Source organism: Phoca vitulina, unplaced genomic scaffold (genome assembly GCF_004348235.1).
Source record: "Phoca vitulina isolate PV1807 unplaced genomic scaffold, GSC_HSeal_1.0 scaffold9, whole genome shotgun sequence".
Taxonomy (NCBI): Eukaryota; Metazoa; Chordata; class Mammalia; order Carnivora; family Phocidae; genus Phoca; species Phoca vitulina.
The window spans coordinates 22,930,402-22,946,000 of NW_022589712.1; the positions used below are offsets into that span (position 1 = coordinate 22,930,402).

General features: G+C 39.5%; 1 protein-coding gene across 4 annotated transcripts in view; it reads right to left on the reverse strand.

The window, feature by feature from the left end:
• ADGRG6 (adhesion G protein-coupled receptor G6) overlaps positions 1 to 15,599 on the reverse strand; it is a 136,404-nt gene that overhangs the window by 12,772 nt on the left and 108,033 nt on the right. For all 4 annotated transcript variants that reach the window (XM_032407773.1, XM_032407772.1, XM_032407775.1 and 1 more), the window contains 4 exons: positions 14,347 to 14,474; positions 12,932 to 13,200; positions 11,655 to 11,751; positions 9,294 to 9,577 (listed from right to left, as the gene is read on the reverse strand). In XM_032407773.1, the coding sequence (XP_032263664.1) occupies positions 9,294 to 9,577; positions 11,655 to 11,751; positions 12,932 to 13,200; positions 14,347 to 14,474 (778 nt within the window). The remainder of the gene's footprint in view (positions 1 to 9,293; positions 9,578 to 11,654; positions 11,752 to 12,931; positions 13,201 to 14,346; positions 14,475 to 15,599) is intronic.

Here is a 15,599-nt window from a genome sequence, read left to right on the forward strand (position 1 = left end):
ATCTATAAAGAACTTCTCAAACTCAACACCCAAAAAACAAATAATCAAGTCAAAAAGTGGGCAGAAGAGATGAACAGACACTTCTCTGAAGAAGACATACAAATGGCTAACAGACACATGAAAAAATGTTCATCATCATTAGCTATCAGGGAACTCCAAATCAAAACCACACTGAGATATCACCTTACACCAGTTAGAATGGCCAAAATGGACAGGGAAAGAAACAACAAATGTTGGAGAGGTTGTGGAGAAAGGGGAACCCTCTTATACTGTTGGTGGGAATGCAAGTTGGTACAGCCACTTTGGAAAACAGTGTGGAGGTTCCTCAAAAATTTAAAAATAGAGCTACCCTATGACCTAGCAATTGCACTACTGGGTATTTACCCCAAAGACACAGATGTAGTGAAAAGAAGGGCCATATGCACCCCAATGTTCATAGCAGCAATGTCCACAATAGCCAAACTGTGGAAAGAGCCGAGATGCCCTTCAACAGATGAATGGATAAAGAAGATGTGGTCCATATATACAATGGAATATTACTCAGCCAATCCGAAAGGATGAATACCCAACTTTTACATCAACATGGATAGGACTGGAGGAGATTATGCTAAGCGAAATAAGTCAAGCAGAGAAAGTCCATTATCATATGGTTTCACTTATTTGTGGAACATAAGAAATAACCATGGAGGACATTAGGAGAAGGAAGGGAAAAATGGGGGGGAGGAATTGGAGGGAGAGATGAACCATGAGAGACTACGGACTCTGAGAAACAAACAGGGTTCTAGAGGGAAGGGGGGAGGGGGGATTGGTTAGCCCGGTGATGGGTATTAAGGAGGGCACATACTGCATGGAGCACTGGGTGTTATACGAAAACAATGGATCGTGGATCACCACATCAAAAGCTAATGATGTATTATATGGTGACTAACATAATATAATAAAATTAAAAACTACAAAAAAAAAAAAAGAAAGGAAATGTGTTTCCTACAATCTAAAACTAATGATGTAATGTATGGTGATTAACATAACAATAAAAAATTTAAAAAAAAAGAAAGAAACTTTCCTCCCCAGATGTCACTCAGTATAGGGCCTCGCACTGAGCAAATGATTTCCTTTTAGTTGAGGGCAGAAGGTGAAAGTCGCCAGATGTTGCTTCCTTTGTGTTCACTCAGCAATTTTTATGCATGTCCTATCTACTCGAGGAAAAAAAAAAAAAACTTTAGGGGTTATGTCTGGTGTTTTGAGGACACTGGGAGGGAACTAGTTCTTGGATTCACTTTGTCACCCTTGCTGGGTTGCTAAGATGGGCATTACTTTGAGGGTCTGATGCTGACCACAGTCATGAGGAGAAGGTTAAAGATAAGATAAAACTGACCTAATAAAACAACTTTTTAGATTGTGCAGTGCTGTTTTAAATTATAATTGCACAGCATTAGATGATATTGCCTATATTTAAGCATCTGCATGTGCCAGTAAATCTACAGGCATCCAGTAAGTTCAAGAGACGCTGGAATGTAAATTAGATTCAAAATCTGAACATCTCTTCCAAACTGCTGTGATGGCAGTCATTGAAATTGCCCCCCCCCCCACTATGAACTGCAATGCTATGAGACAAAATCAAATGACAGGCACGAGAAATTAGAATTCTTAGGAGTTAATATATTTTTAAATGCCAAGGTATTTAAAAAAGCCTGATTCTTTAGCCATGAGATACATTTCCATTTTAAATCAGAATAGGATTCTCATGTTATTTTACTATTCATAGTAACTAGTCCTTTCCGTGTGAATTAAATTAGTCTGGCAATAGATGCTGTACCAAAATTCTTACAGGACAAAACATCCCTTTTACAGTCCAGCTGTGGGAAATGTGGTAGGTATGCACATCTGGAAGAATGCACATACTCAGTATGCTGAGAAATTCTAAATACTTCAGGGAGGAGGAGGAGAAAATGCAGCAGGAGAGCCAAGGGAACTTGGAGGCCAAAGTGAGAAAACAGAGGGCTACTCCCTCCTCAGTTTTGAAGATTTCTTTTTTTTCCTCATCTATTTATAGGTCTTGGTGCCAGAAGCAGAACTAAAATCATAAAACTTTAGAGTTCTACACTGACATCCAAGGGAATCTGTTTGATTTCTCATCCCCATCTCTGCTCTCTTTCTAGCAAATGTTTTCCCTTTGAGAATCTTCCTATCAACCACATGGCACCTCAAAGAGTACTTCCATACTACCTGGAAAAATATGCTCTTCTAGCTTTCTGGAAAGGGCTTTCCGCTGTGACCAGGGACCAGGATAATTGGCCTTTACTCTTTCATGCTGACTTATAGCTTTATTTAACTGACCAGGGAGTAGAGAACATTGCTCATAAAAGTTAGAAGCTGAAATGGGTGAAAAGATTGAATCAGAATTGAAATCTTTACTTCATCCTGACAGGCTAGTGCTAGTTCCATGAAACCTTTATCATCTCACAAAACACAGCTCATGAATTGTGAATTTTAGCCTGAAAGACCACCACTCTAATGAATCCAAGCCAAAATTCCTGAGCAATAGTTTCTTTGACTTGATAACAGCACTGATTCTTTATTTTACCTGCATGAACCCAGATTCCATGCTGGAACAAGCATAAAACAGATTCCTAACCCATCCTCTACCTGTCCATCCCCCCTCACCCTTGCTTTCCTTTTACCACACCATCTTTCACTAACCAGAGGGACCTGCTCCCTTAAAAAACAAAAATTTAGACCAATATGCAAATTCAAGGTGTTTTACTTCTCCATAAATTTTGCAATGTTCTTATTTAAAATAAGTGACATTTTCAATTTTGATGGCAGATGGTGTTGCAAGTATGTGGGATGGTGGGCCTGCCCAGGGGCACTGCCAGGGAAGAAAAGGTAATGAACTCCACCTCCTCAAATCCTCCCTGGGAAGCACATCACAGGCCAAGCTTGGGTCAGCAAATACAGCGAAGGGAAACCTACAAGAGTGACCTAAACTTGGAGTGAGCAATATTCTGAAAATTCATCATCAAGAAGTGGATTTGGTTTTTGATACCTAGTCCTTTCACTGACCTGGGAATGCCTTCAAGCAGCATGTTTGGCAGGGGAGGGGGGAAAGCTTCCCTCTAAGTATTGGTGCTATGTTTGCTATAGATTTTATGAGCTGTCTCTAACCTTGTCTTTATAAAAGCTATTTATGTATTTAGAAAAAAAATTCTGAGCCTCAATATTTTGGCTAGGGATTTGGCTCCCGCGTGGGACTCATTCTCTTTGGTTGATTCTGGCAAAGATTTGGGGCTTTCTGGGGCAGATGTAAAATGAGCAGCCAAAGGGATGTTCTCAGATCTCTAGCATGATTATCAAAAGTAAAAAAAAAAAAATGCCAAGGAACAGTTTCCCTTGGATATAAAAATGAAAGCGGGACAGTAAAATTCAGGATAGCACATACTGTCATTCTTTCTGGGCTCTAAAAGGTCATTTTCGAGAAGCCTGGCTGGAGGGGAAAAAAAACAACAACAAAACAACAACAAAAACCCGAAATCAAAACCCAAACCTTGGGTCCTCAACTCTCAATGAGTGCTTTACTGACAAAAGGCCACTGACACTTCCAGCAAGATTCTCATCAACAAATTCCGACATATGGCCTCCCTTAACTTTTTCTTATTCTGGTTAATAAAAGATCCAGAAACAGAGTTAGGGGCAAGATTGTAGATTAGCTATAGATAAGTTCAGGGATACAGGGTAGAGTCAGAGTGTGTAGTAATGATGAGTGAATGGTATCTTAATCAGGTCCACGGGCATAAGCAGTTCCAGAGCTTTGATGGGAAAATCAATCACGAATTAATCAAATCACGTATGTGGGCAAAAAAGGATGCATACTCTAGATAACTGACTTTTTCTTTTTTTTTTTTAAGTAGGCTCCACACACAGGGTGGAACCCAATGCGGGGCTTGAACTCACAACCCCGAGGTCAAGACCTGGGCTGAGATAAAAGTTGGCCGCTTAACTGACTGAGCCACGCAGGCGCCCCAAGAGAACTGATTTCTGACAAAAATGGTCTAGATTACCTCTCAGCTTCCTAGCAAGCCTGAGTCCAGGTCTCTGAATGGCTCATATATTCTGCTGTCACAGACATAGCCAGCTGGGTTTATGGTTCTCTTTGGAACCTCTTGAATCCTCCTTTCATACTACCAAGATGCCCTTTAGAAAATTATTTCTCTGTGGCACAAAATGCCCTGCCAAAAGATGAGTAATTTATTTCCTTGCAATGTGTGACATCTCAGCAACATGACATCGTTTCAGATGTTAGGGTTTAAAGGTGGTTCATGTCTTTACCTTGGCACCAACGCCCTATGCTGCATATGTGATTACAACAGAGCTTAGCTGTCAGGAGGCTCCTAACACTTAACTTGACTTAACTTTCTTACTTTACCAATAAGATTAAAATAATAATAAATATATTTCCTTAATTTATTTCTGAATAAGGGTAAGAATACATTAGCATTTATTCATTAAGCATATAATTACTAACAGTCTTTTCAATGGATACAGATACTCACTTCCTAGAAACTTTGAAACAAAAATTGAAGGGCAGTAATTTATTTTTCTTATGCTTTATTCCCTAATAATGTATTTTTCTATTTTCATATATGCTATATTGTAAATACTACACTGTCAGATTCAGACTGATCTTGGGGGAGTCATTAAATCTTCTGAGCCTGTTTATTCATCTATGAAATGCAGAAAGTACCCTCTTTCTTGGGTACCTACTTTCTGCACTTGCTTTAAGAATTACATCTAATCATGGATGTTGTGTGTAAGCTTTTTATAAGCCACAATGCACTATACAAATATAAATTATTTCTGTTGCTCTGGGTATATCTTAATGTTATCAAATTAATGGCAAACATTATCTCTGAGTAGAGTGATAATAACCTTCTGTGTTCACCATGGCAGCTTCTATTTTCAGAACCATATGCTACATCTTATTATGTTGTCATAAATATGTACAGAAGATGGGCTGATTGTGCCTGAGACGATTAGTCAATATTGTTTCACATGCCTGGAGAAGGAAAATTGAAGACCAACTTCTTGCTATGGGACTAGACTTCAGATCTTGATAAACTTGTCAGGAGTGTTAAACTTCCCTATATGTTGAAAAAGCCTAATCTAATTGATAGTGTCAAATGCTTTTGTACAGTTAATGAAAAAAATATACAGCCTGAATACTGTTTATGACTTTTATAATGAGCAACTTTGTGCACGTACTGCATCTCAGAGCAATAATCTATTCTACAAGCACATCAGTATTGCCAAAGGCTGGAGGAGCCCTAGAGGACTCTGGCCACGATCTTCTGAACAATCAGGGAATTGCCTTTTACTTCTTTAAAATGAGTTACACTGTATTTCCTGAAGTGTAGGCTAATGTTCCCAGGCATGTAAATTATGATACACTTTTGTCAAACATCTGTTCCCTTTTAGATAGCAATGTGTATACCATGCCATTTTCTCAAGTTGTATTCTTTAGAAAAAATTAAAATTTCTAATACAGCGATCTGCCAGTTTCATCCTGGGAAAGCAACAAAGATAACAAAAGCAGGTAGATATGTAATACCACCATGGCAAGAGAAGATATATTTATCTTTTCATCTTACAAGAAAAAAAAATCAGTGGACTGATTAAAATATAACTTGCTGAAGTGAAGAAGGTAAAATAATAATAATAATAATAAAAAGCAATATACTGTGGAAAATTAGAAAACAATAAACTTAGGTTCAGGCTTGATTCAATTCATGATTTCATTTGCTTATTCAAGTAGGGAGAATTTATTACAAGCCACACAGATTACAATAATTTTCTGATATTCAATTAGCACTATTTTTGGCAATTAAGTTGTATGGTTATAAATGTCCATAAAAATTAAAAATACATATATGAGTAACAAAGATATATATTAAAACTGAACATTAAGATAAAAATATTTAAAAAGCATGTACAAACTTTTAATATGTAGGCTATGCAAATTTATGTAAGTATCCATATAATTATATATGTATATGTGTGTTTGAACACACTCATCACATCCATTCTTACTTCTAAGAATCCTGAAAGATAAAATGGATTTTTCACATGTTTGAACCAAAGTTTTGAAGACAGACACAAAAACGAAAATGAAAAGAAAGCTGTTGGTAGAAGCCACTCGGGTGATATAGATGTCCTGGCCTCCCTGCAGACCCAGCGTGAACACTTGACCTTCTCGGAGGTGCCACCTCCATAATACTAAAGGGTGACTTGTGGGATTCAAAATGAAGACGCTGCTCAGCTCCAAGCTAAATCTGAGATTGGAATTTGTTTGGCAGACTTAGTTTTTAGAATATTGCATCACATTCTAGATCTCTGGCCATTGCTAAGTCTAATAATCACAGGCTTCAATTAGCTATGGCATATGGCACCAAGCAAGAAGACCGCTCACCCTAACCACTCCAGAAAAATTAGAGTTCACTTTAATGAAACTCAACACCAGTGATGAGTGTTTTGTGGCAGTGTAGTTCCAAACTTTCTCTTGACTCTTTTCATGTATCTCCAGCCCCCCCAGCCCCACCACAGTCTAAAATACTGCACTGCCTTATCTCACCTGGACCACGGAAATAGCCTCCTCCCTGTGCTCCCTACAGGGGCAGCTCTAATCGCTTCTCCACATTACGTCCAGCTTCGTCTTTATAAAATGCACATCTGATCATGTCATTCCACAGCCCTAGAAGATTTCAAAGACTTCCCACGGCTCTTAGCAAGATCAAAACACAGGGCCTTCTGGTCCAGCCCCAGCCTCCCTTTTGTGCAGGCCCACCACTCTGTCACTCTATGGCTCTTTCTTGGTTCTCCGGTTACATGAGCTTTCTTTTAATTCCTGGGGCATACACTATAATCACCAACGATAGCAGGGTTTTTTTGTGCACAGAGTGTCCTCCACTTGAAATCGTCTCTTCTCTGTTCCTACCCCCACCTTCACCTAGTTCATCCCTACTGATCCTTCAGCTTCCAGCTTAGGCACCGTGACTTCTGTCATGTGCTCTCCACACCACCAGCTACGTTTCATAGGGTGACTATCTGATTAATGTCAGTCTCTCCTGCTAGAACATAAACTCCACGAGACAAAGGGATTGTGCCAAGTTTTCTTTTCTTTTTTTTTTTTTTTTTGCTGGAATAAAAAAAAGTATCAGAAAGAATAAAAAAGACAATGTAGTTGGCCTAAATCCTACCTGAGTTTATTTTGCCTAGGTACTACCTGCAGTTCACTGAATTGTTTCTTTAGACGGTCTAGATTCTACATGCATCTTTTTAAAAAGCATATACTTTCAACAACAGCCAACACCCTCTTGGAAGGTTCAGAAAATGACTCAAATAAGAACCATTAAGTGACTTTCTATAGCATCCTGACAAGTTTCTGTACAAGCTCAGCCAGTAAGCAATTGTTGGTGGACTCATCTGCTCGGTATCACTGTGTTTTAATTTAAATTTCCTTTTCAGGAAGTGTTTTTAATGTCACTGGATATGCGGAAATCTGTTCTGAATTTATATAATTTAACATCAGTCTTAAAAGTTAGCAATTTTTGAAGAACTGTGACTTGATGATGGTTTAGAACATTTTTCCCTCCTGACAGGAGGCCGATGCTGGGAAAAATAAAACATCCCAATTCTCATTAATGGAAACAGAGCTGAACAGACAACCGTAGCTGTTGAAGCTTACTGAAAGTGCCAGGAAATTCTAAAAGCAAAAACAAGGTTGGGCTGGCAGATTAATGTGCCTGAAATATAAAACCATGGAATTTCTAATGTTAATGGACATTTTGGGCAATATTTATCTAGGCACTTTTATGTTGTATATTATAGAAGAGAATAAATAGATGAACGCTCACTTTACAAAGCTAGATATGAAGGTGCATTCATATGCCACCTATCCGGTTTCCAACTTTTGGAGGCGCCCTTGAGGCTTATTATTCTATTTACTAAAGATAATGAGCCCACATATTTCCTCTGTTATGGAAGAGTGAACCTGAATAAAATTTGCTGAACTAATTAATGCCTATTTATGCCAGAAGAGTCTCAGGTTGGATTTAGGCCATCTCGAAAACCCCTCCCTTTCTTCATCCAGCAATCCATTTATTCATTTAACAATCATTGAGCATTTACTGCATGACATTTTTTTTTTTTTTTTTGCAGGAGCTCATGAGCTGGTGGGAAAACTAGGAGGTGAGGCAAAGCAGATATGTGCAATATAAAACAGGAAACACTCCCCTGCAGATAAATACCAACTTGTCTTCAAACGCATCTGTAGGGAAGCCGTTGTCCAGGCATCTCCTTTGGTGAGTAATGCAAACCTGCATCCCACCACCCCATCCACTCTAGCTCAGATTCAGTCAGCTTTAGTCAGCTCTCCTTTCCCCACACGCTTACCATTGCATGGCCAGGAGCTTCAGGTAAGCCTGCAGGATTACCCTACTCAAAACAATTCCAAGCTTTGTCCCCTCATTCCATTGTTGTGTGGGTCTCACGGTGCTTCTGAACATTGGGGAACTTTATCAACAACCCAAGGTATATCCAATATCTTAAAGAATGTCGTTCCCAGCTTTTGAAAAGCATAATTTATATTTATTTAAGTTTAAATGTTAAATTGATCATAGAGTATACTCAGGTATGTATAATGGAATCAGAAGCATGACAGAAAGCTCCTCAAAAGAAGCCTTCGATTTTTGTACAAAGCAGACCATTGGCAAACATTGGTTAAATTGTTGAACTAATTGCTGTATATCTCATGAGAAAACGAGCCTTTCTGAACTAGAGTATTGGTATTTATTATGAAATCCAAGGGGCCAAGGACTCTAAGAGAATTGTTCTGTCCCTGCATAGATTCTAAAAATTCTTCTGGCCAATAATGTTACATCCACGTAGGATACTAAGGAAAACTGTGACGAAGGTAAAAGTTGTCCATGCCTCCCTTTAAACTCCCCATTGGGTACCGCCCTGCCCCATATTTAGTCATAAAACAATGTAGATTTATTGAGCACCTACTACTTGCCAGGCCCTGTTCTAAGTGTTTGGGATACCCATCACTGAAAACAAACTGACATCCTACCTCATCTCTCTATTCAAGATCCTTTTAATGAGTACCCTGTACCTGGAACTATGTCTATTACTTGGAACAATGACGTAGACATTTAGCATGGCACCTGCCCCTAAGTGAAGCTGTTCACACCCATGATACAATTGGAAAGCAGAAATTACAAAGGTACCACTTATCTTACCTTGTAATGAATTGAAGATGGAGAAGAGGTACATAAAAGGGACGTTTAAGGGTCCCCAGGCAAAGAAAGCAAAACCCCACGTCATGCCCAGCAGAAATGTCAGGCTGACCACACTGCGCAAGTTCCTTAAAACCTCTTCACGCAGGGTCCGGTTGCTTCTCTTGCCATTCCTCCCACAGATTTGCACCATTACCACGATGAACATGGCAACATTCAGGAAAAACATGACTCCAAAATACCCAGCGCAGGTCACATAAAATACGACTGGATCCTGAATCCAACAGCTTAAAGAAGAAGAAACCAGAAAGAAAAAGAGATTTATTACCATGTCCTGTTTACCGAAGACTTCTCCTGGCTTAGTTTGGGTTTCTGCAGATTTCACAGCTGGACCTTTCTCAAAGCCTTTAGACAGTCACTTCATTTTCCTGGGCCTCAGTTTCTTTTTTGATGTTTACACAGTTTTTTTTTTGGTTTGTTTTGGATAGCCATCATCTTAATATCAAGTTATTTAAGTCAACAGTTAAAAAGAAAACAAGGTGGCTTCTTGAATTCTGACTTGGCGTGAAGACACTCGTGGTTGGCTCACCCAAAACCATGTCTAGCCCCCTTCTCTCTTATGTGACTGCACTCCAGAGAATGGGAAATTTAAGTACTCATTTTCTCAATCTCTTTTACATTTAAGGGGCAGCCACGTGGACACTGTTCCACGAAATGATATGGAAGCAAAATCTGCTAGGGGATTTTTGGGAGAGGCCCTTATTTGTTCTTTCTGCTTCCACCATGAAAGCAAGCCCTGGAGCTGCAGTAACCACCTTTTATCTTTGAAAGAAAGGCCAAGATCACTGCAGAGTTGCTGGTCCTGATATTTTCAGCCATAAAACCAATGGCAGTAGCTGCCTACTTCCATGTCTCTTGTTATGTGAGAAGAGTCAATTCCTACTTAAGACACACGTAATCATGAATTCCATTACTGCTGCAAAATAACTCCTAGTAATATAATTGGCCTAGTTGAGGCAAGACTTTATTATAGAACTATGATATTCCTATAGTGACACTCCTCATGAATAGTTAAAAAGCTTACACCAATTGCAACATCTTTATGAGGTGAGGAAGGACATACTTCCTATTCAGAATTACACACACACACACACACACACACACACACACACACACACATCAGAAAATAGATTAAAGTAATTTAAAAATTGTACCATGTGTAAAGTGTTCTATGAATAAAGTCAACACAAACCACAATTTGCAGATGCCCCAGGGCCTAATTAATACTATGCGAGTTCTTAGGTACCTCAAAAATTGGATAAATTATTTAAAGCTATTAAATTCATCTAAAAAGTCTTGTGAAAATGGTTATCATTCTAGGTTATGTATTCCACACTAGAACATGACAGCCACAAAGGCAAAAGCTGTCTTGAACATCTTTGAATCCCAGAACCTAACATGATTCCTGGCATATCATAAATGCTCAGCAAATGAGACTGCTGATGGCGCAGCAATTTACTAACTGTATTATAAAGTCCTGTGAGAGCTGACTAACATACTTGTAAAATTCCCTTATTTGGGACTGATGCACTGACTTCTACTTTTAATGTATCTTATTATAACAATCCCCAAAATGACGCTGCTTGTCTCTGGAGCTAATATTCCTTTACATTTGGAAGTCCCTTAGAATCCCGAATTTCCTGACCTAGCTCCTTTATTTTCTACTAGTTCTTGTGGGGTTTTTTGAGTGCTGTTTTGGAACTATAAGAGAAGGGAAGTCCATGAGGGAATGGAACCCAGGTTGGACACTGACTAGATATGAAAATGTTCTCCATCCATGAAACGTGCACAGATATGTGATCTCACGGGTCTCATCTCAGGAGTAAGCTCTGTATGCATTCAATAATTCATTCAATCAACAAATATTTATTATCTATTATGGGCTAGATAAAATATGAGAGAACTGCCAAAGGTGAACAATATCCAGATCTTGGCCTCTATGATCCCACAGCCAAATACAAATACTGATTTAATTTTCTTGAAGATGTGTGTGGGCTTAAGGAGGGCGAGTATTATGGAATCCCTTCAAGCAGGACGGGTCTTCTGAGCCGACCCTATCCCAGACCTCCTCTGCAGTCCGCCAGATGACAGAGTGCAGGTTAACGTGGGGAAGCAGCTCAAGCAGTCCGGGTGCCCAGCCGAATTCAGCGGTGGAGCAGCAAAGACCTCAGTGAAGGCATGCAAGCGCATTTTCAGCCTTCCAAACTAGGAGGCTCACTACTGGCCTGGAAACTGTGCACCACACTCTAGGAAGCAAAGGATAAACACTCATCACAAATAAATTTCCAACAAGTTATTACTTACAATTCATCACCTTGTTCTTTTCCATAACTTTCTTTTCCGTAGACCTCATTTTGGTTTCTGCTTGCCAGAACAATGGACACGACTAAGGCTGGCAGACCTGTTACAGAAAGACCATGACATAAGCACCTGGAGCATCTGGAACTGCTTTATAAGACTGATAAGGGCAAGGGGAAAAAAAAGAGAGAGAGAGAGAGAGAGAGAGAAAGAAAACCCTCCACATCACAGAATTTGTTTTAGAACTGGCAATTTGCTTAAAAGCAACAATACAATCCCCTCTTTGGTGTGGAACATCCAACTCTAACTGGCAACACTTAAAACCCACTCTTAAATGACAGATATTTAAATATTGTGTTTGCTTACTGTTACTCATTAGAGACCCAGAACCTGGTTTATTCCGAATCCAGAAGCAAATGTGCTTCGTTAATGACAACTGCCATTCTGCCAGGGTTCGGGCAGTGAGAGAACTGCAGTTTATTTGGCCCCTTTCTATGGAAAGAAAAGTCTTCAGAAACAGTGGGGGAGAAACCATGGGGCCGTAAAGTTTTTACAGTCTCTCTTTTCTCTCCAGAGAATCAATAAAATATTTTCCTGTATATTTCACTGGGGAAGACCACAGCACCCTAATTCCCTGGAGGATGATTTTAGTGCCAAACACCTTGGAAATGTCCCATACGTCTATATTGTCATCTGCAAAAAAAAAAAAAGCAAGCTCTAAATGCTTGCTTCAATATGAAGCCAGATAAAGAAAGGAGCCCATTTAGGAGATTCCAAACAGGCTAAGGCTACCCTCCATGTTTGGCTGAGGAATCATGTTAAGAAGTTCAAGGCAAGAATTTTGTCAGTATTCTGGTTGCACACACAAAAAGAACCTTCTCTCGCTGGATCCAAGACATGCGCATGTCTGCAGGGGGTGAGGACAGCGAGGAGCCTGAGTGGCCCTTTCTATTTTGAAACATAATGGAAATGCACCATGGTCTGTCAACTGCTTCTTCAGACTTGGGTGGGCTGGCTCTGGTCACAGGAAATAAGTTTGCGGTGATTCAGGAGGCTAGGGTTTTCTCCTTTACTCCTGAATTTAGTAAGGATGGATGAATAGATTTAAAAAATACCATTCCAAGGAAGCCCCTGACTTGGGATGTGTACATCGAATCTGCATCATTCACAATTTTGAAGTTTCTTTCAGCAGCACTAAAATCTTTCAAAATAGGATTTTCCTATGAGAGACGGGCAATTTCCCTGACAGTAAAAACAAAACCAAAACTGTTTAGGAGGCTTACCCCAGCCAATGATGCAGAATTTCAGTATATATCTGCGAATGTAAGTGTTAAATACTTTAACCAGGGCAATGTACATGTGAATTGCTTCTAGCCCCATCCAGGTGAAGGTTGCAAGGAGGAAGAAATGGAGCAGGACAGCAACGGCTGTGCAAAGACCCTCCACGTGAAACGAGGCGATCCAGCCATCCAAGAGGAAGAGGAGGTTCAGGAACAGCAGGGCTGTACTCAAGTTCATCAGGATTTTGGAGGGATAGTCCCTTCGCAATTTCCTGAAAAGGGGAAAAAAGAAAGAAGAGAAGGAATACTGTAAATTAATCTTTTAGGCACAGGCAGTAAATTCATATGGCTCCACTAGGAGGAGGAGATTTGTGTTTAATTAGGAGTATTTAAAGATTTTATGAGTACTTGGCAAATTATAAAGTTTTTTTTTTTAATTTTCTTAAAGATTTTATTTATTTGAGAGAGAGAGAGAGAGAGAGAGAGAGCATGTACAAGCAGGGAGAGGGGTAGTGGGAGAGGGAGCAGGAAGCCTGACGCGGGGCTCGATCCCAGGACCCTGGGATCCTGACCTGAGCCGAAGGCAGACGCTTAACCTACTGAGCCACCCAGGGGCCCCTAAAGTTTTTTTAATATTAATTTGATTTCAAAACCGTTTCCAATTGTTTATGAAATTTCTAATTAGTTTCAATGGATTTTTTTTTAATCCAGGAAAAATACTAGTTATAAAAATGAGATTTTTGTTAAAAAAAAAATTTCCTTAAATTTTTCTGGAGTTTCTTTTAAATGAGGTAAGGATCCTTTTAAAAAAAAAGAAGTCCTGTTAGGGTGCCTGAGTGGCTCAGTCGGTTGAGATCATGAGATCTCAGTTGCTTCAGATCATGATCTGGGGTCCTGGGATGGAGCCCTGCCTCCAGGGTCCCTGCTCAGCAGGGAGTCTGCTTCTTTCTTTCCCTCTTTCCCTCTGACCCTTCCCCTCTCCCCCCTGCTCATGTTCTGGGGCGAGCTCTCTCTCTCTCTCTCTGAATGAATAAATAATGAATAAATAAATAAATGAAGGACTAAATAAAAAATCTTTATAAAAAAAGGGTTCCTGTTTCAGGACTAATTTTATAAGATCTGTGAAGTAAATGTTCTCATATTTACCATGAAAAAAGCACTTTATACAATTTTTATTTATATTTAATCATCTCTTACAGGTTTAAATGCATTTTATCCATAGACATACAATAATTATAAATTAAGATTCTATAGCGAGAAAATTTATGTTGCATGATATATGTTACGAGAAACCTGAACACTAAAGTTGAACCACTCTACACAATTTGAAAAGTAAGTATTTTTAAAAGCAAAGGCAATTTTCTCATTCACATTTTGGGACAGTTAGCACTAGGTTTTGACAGATAAAAAATACTTACTCAAAAGCAACATATGTAAGGAGAGTTGCTGCTGAAAAGATAGCAGATATCCCACACCCAATATAGGTGATGAAGGTGAGAACTTTGGTGTTTCTTGCATCTATCTGTGAGGCAGTTCCTTGAAGGTCCTACATAAATCACGGGAAGCAGCTGTTAAGAATCTCTCTTTTCACGGGAACGGTGTTTTACTAGAAAGTTCACTGCTAGCACTTACAGTCTTAGCTCAATCCGAGGGGCTAAAAACAACAGTGCGAATCAATATGGAAGCTTCCATTTATTGTACTCTTGCAGATCATTCCATGAAGCAAAAGTGTAGCATTATTGAGAGAGCTGCATGTTGTTTTGCATCATTACCTGATAATCCAAACTCTGCCCACCAGAAGAGCCTGAAGAGCAAAACCGCTCCCCCCACAAGTAACAGGGGAGAAGGTCACTGCCTTGCATAATAAATGATCAGACCCATTGCTAACATTTGCAGGGCTAGGGACAGAAGTACAAATAGAGGCCACCATGGCCAATGTGAGCCCTCAGGCAAGCCTTGGCTTCTTTGTCCAGCAGGGAGGGGCTCAGCCAGTGGATAGCCAGAGCCTGGTGCCTCTGAGCTTAGTGCTGAGGATCTTAACTATGGTCATTTCAAAGCTTGGCATGTATTGGGTTGGGTGGTCTTTATTTTTTTATAAATGAGAAACCATTACGGATTTTTAGATTACAGGGGTTTTGTTTGTTTGTTTGTTTGTTTTAATCCCTGTTGACTTGAGAGGGCACCATTTAAAGTGTTAGGGGTTGTGGAATGGAAAGAAGTAAACACTTTCTAGCATATTAACATGAAACATTAATTTCATCGTGCAGAGGTAGACTTGTAAAGTCTGGGCCCGGGAGGGAAATCTTTCTTTCCTTCCTTAAATAGGGAATTGGGTTAGGGATAAATCTTGAGTTAAGACCATCCACTCAATCCTGGTTGGAGAAGAAAAGATACCTCCGTTATGCAGATGTTCAAAAATGGAGTCTTCTTGGAGAAAGGCCATATTCTAAAGGGGATATCTGGTTTAAAATTTTAGGTCTTAGATTATGAAAAAGAAAGTTTGCTTTATAAGCTTTTCATTTTATGTGTTAATTCTCTTTAATTTTCACCAACATGTCAATAAAATTTATTACTCACATACAAAGCCTCCAGTAGGTGGTGTTTGCTTGTGAGTATATGTGTGTGAAATGATGAGAGGAGATTCAGTCTGTGGTTTGGCTGAGGCAGTAGG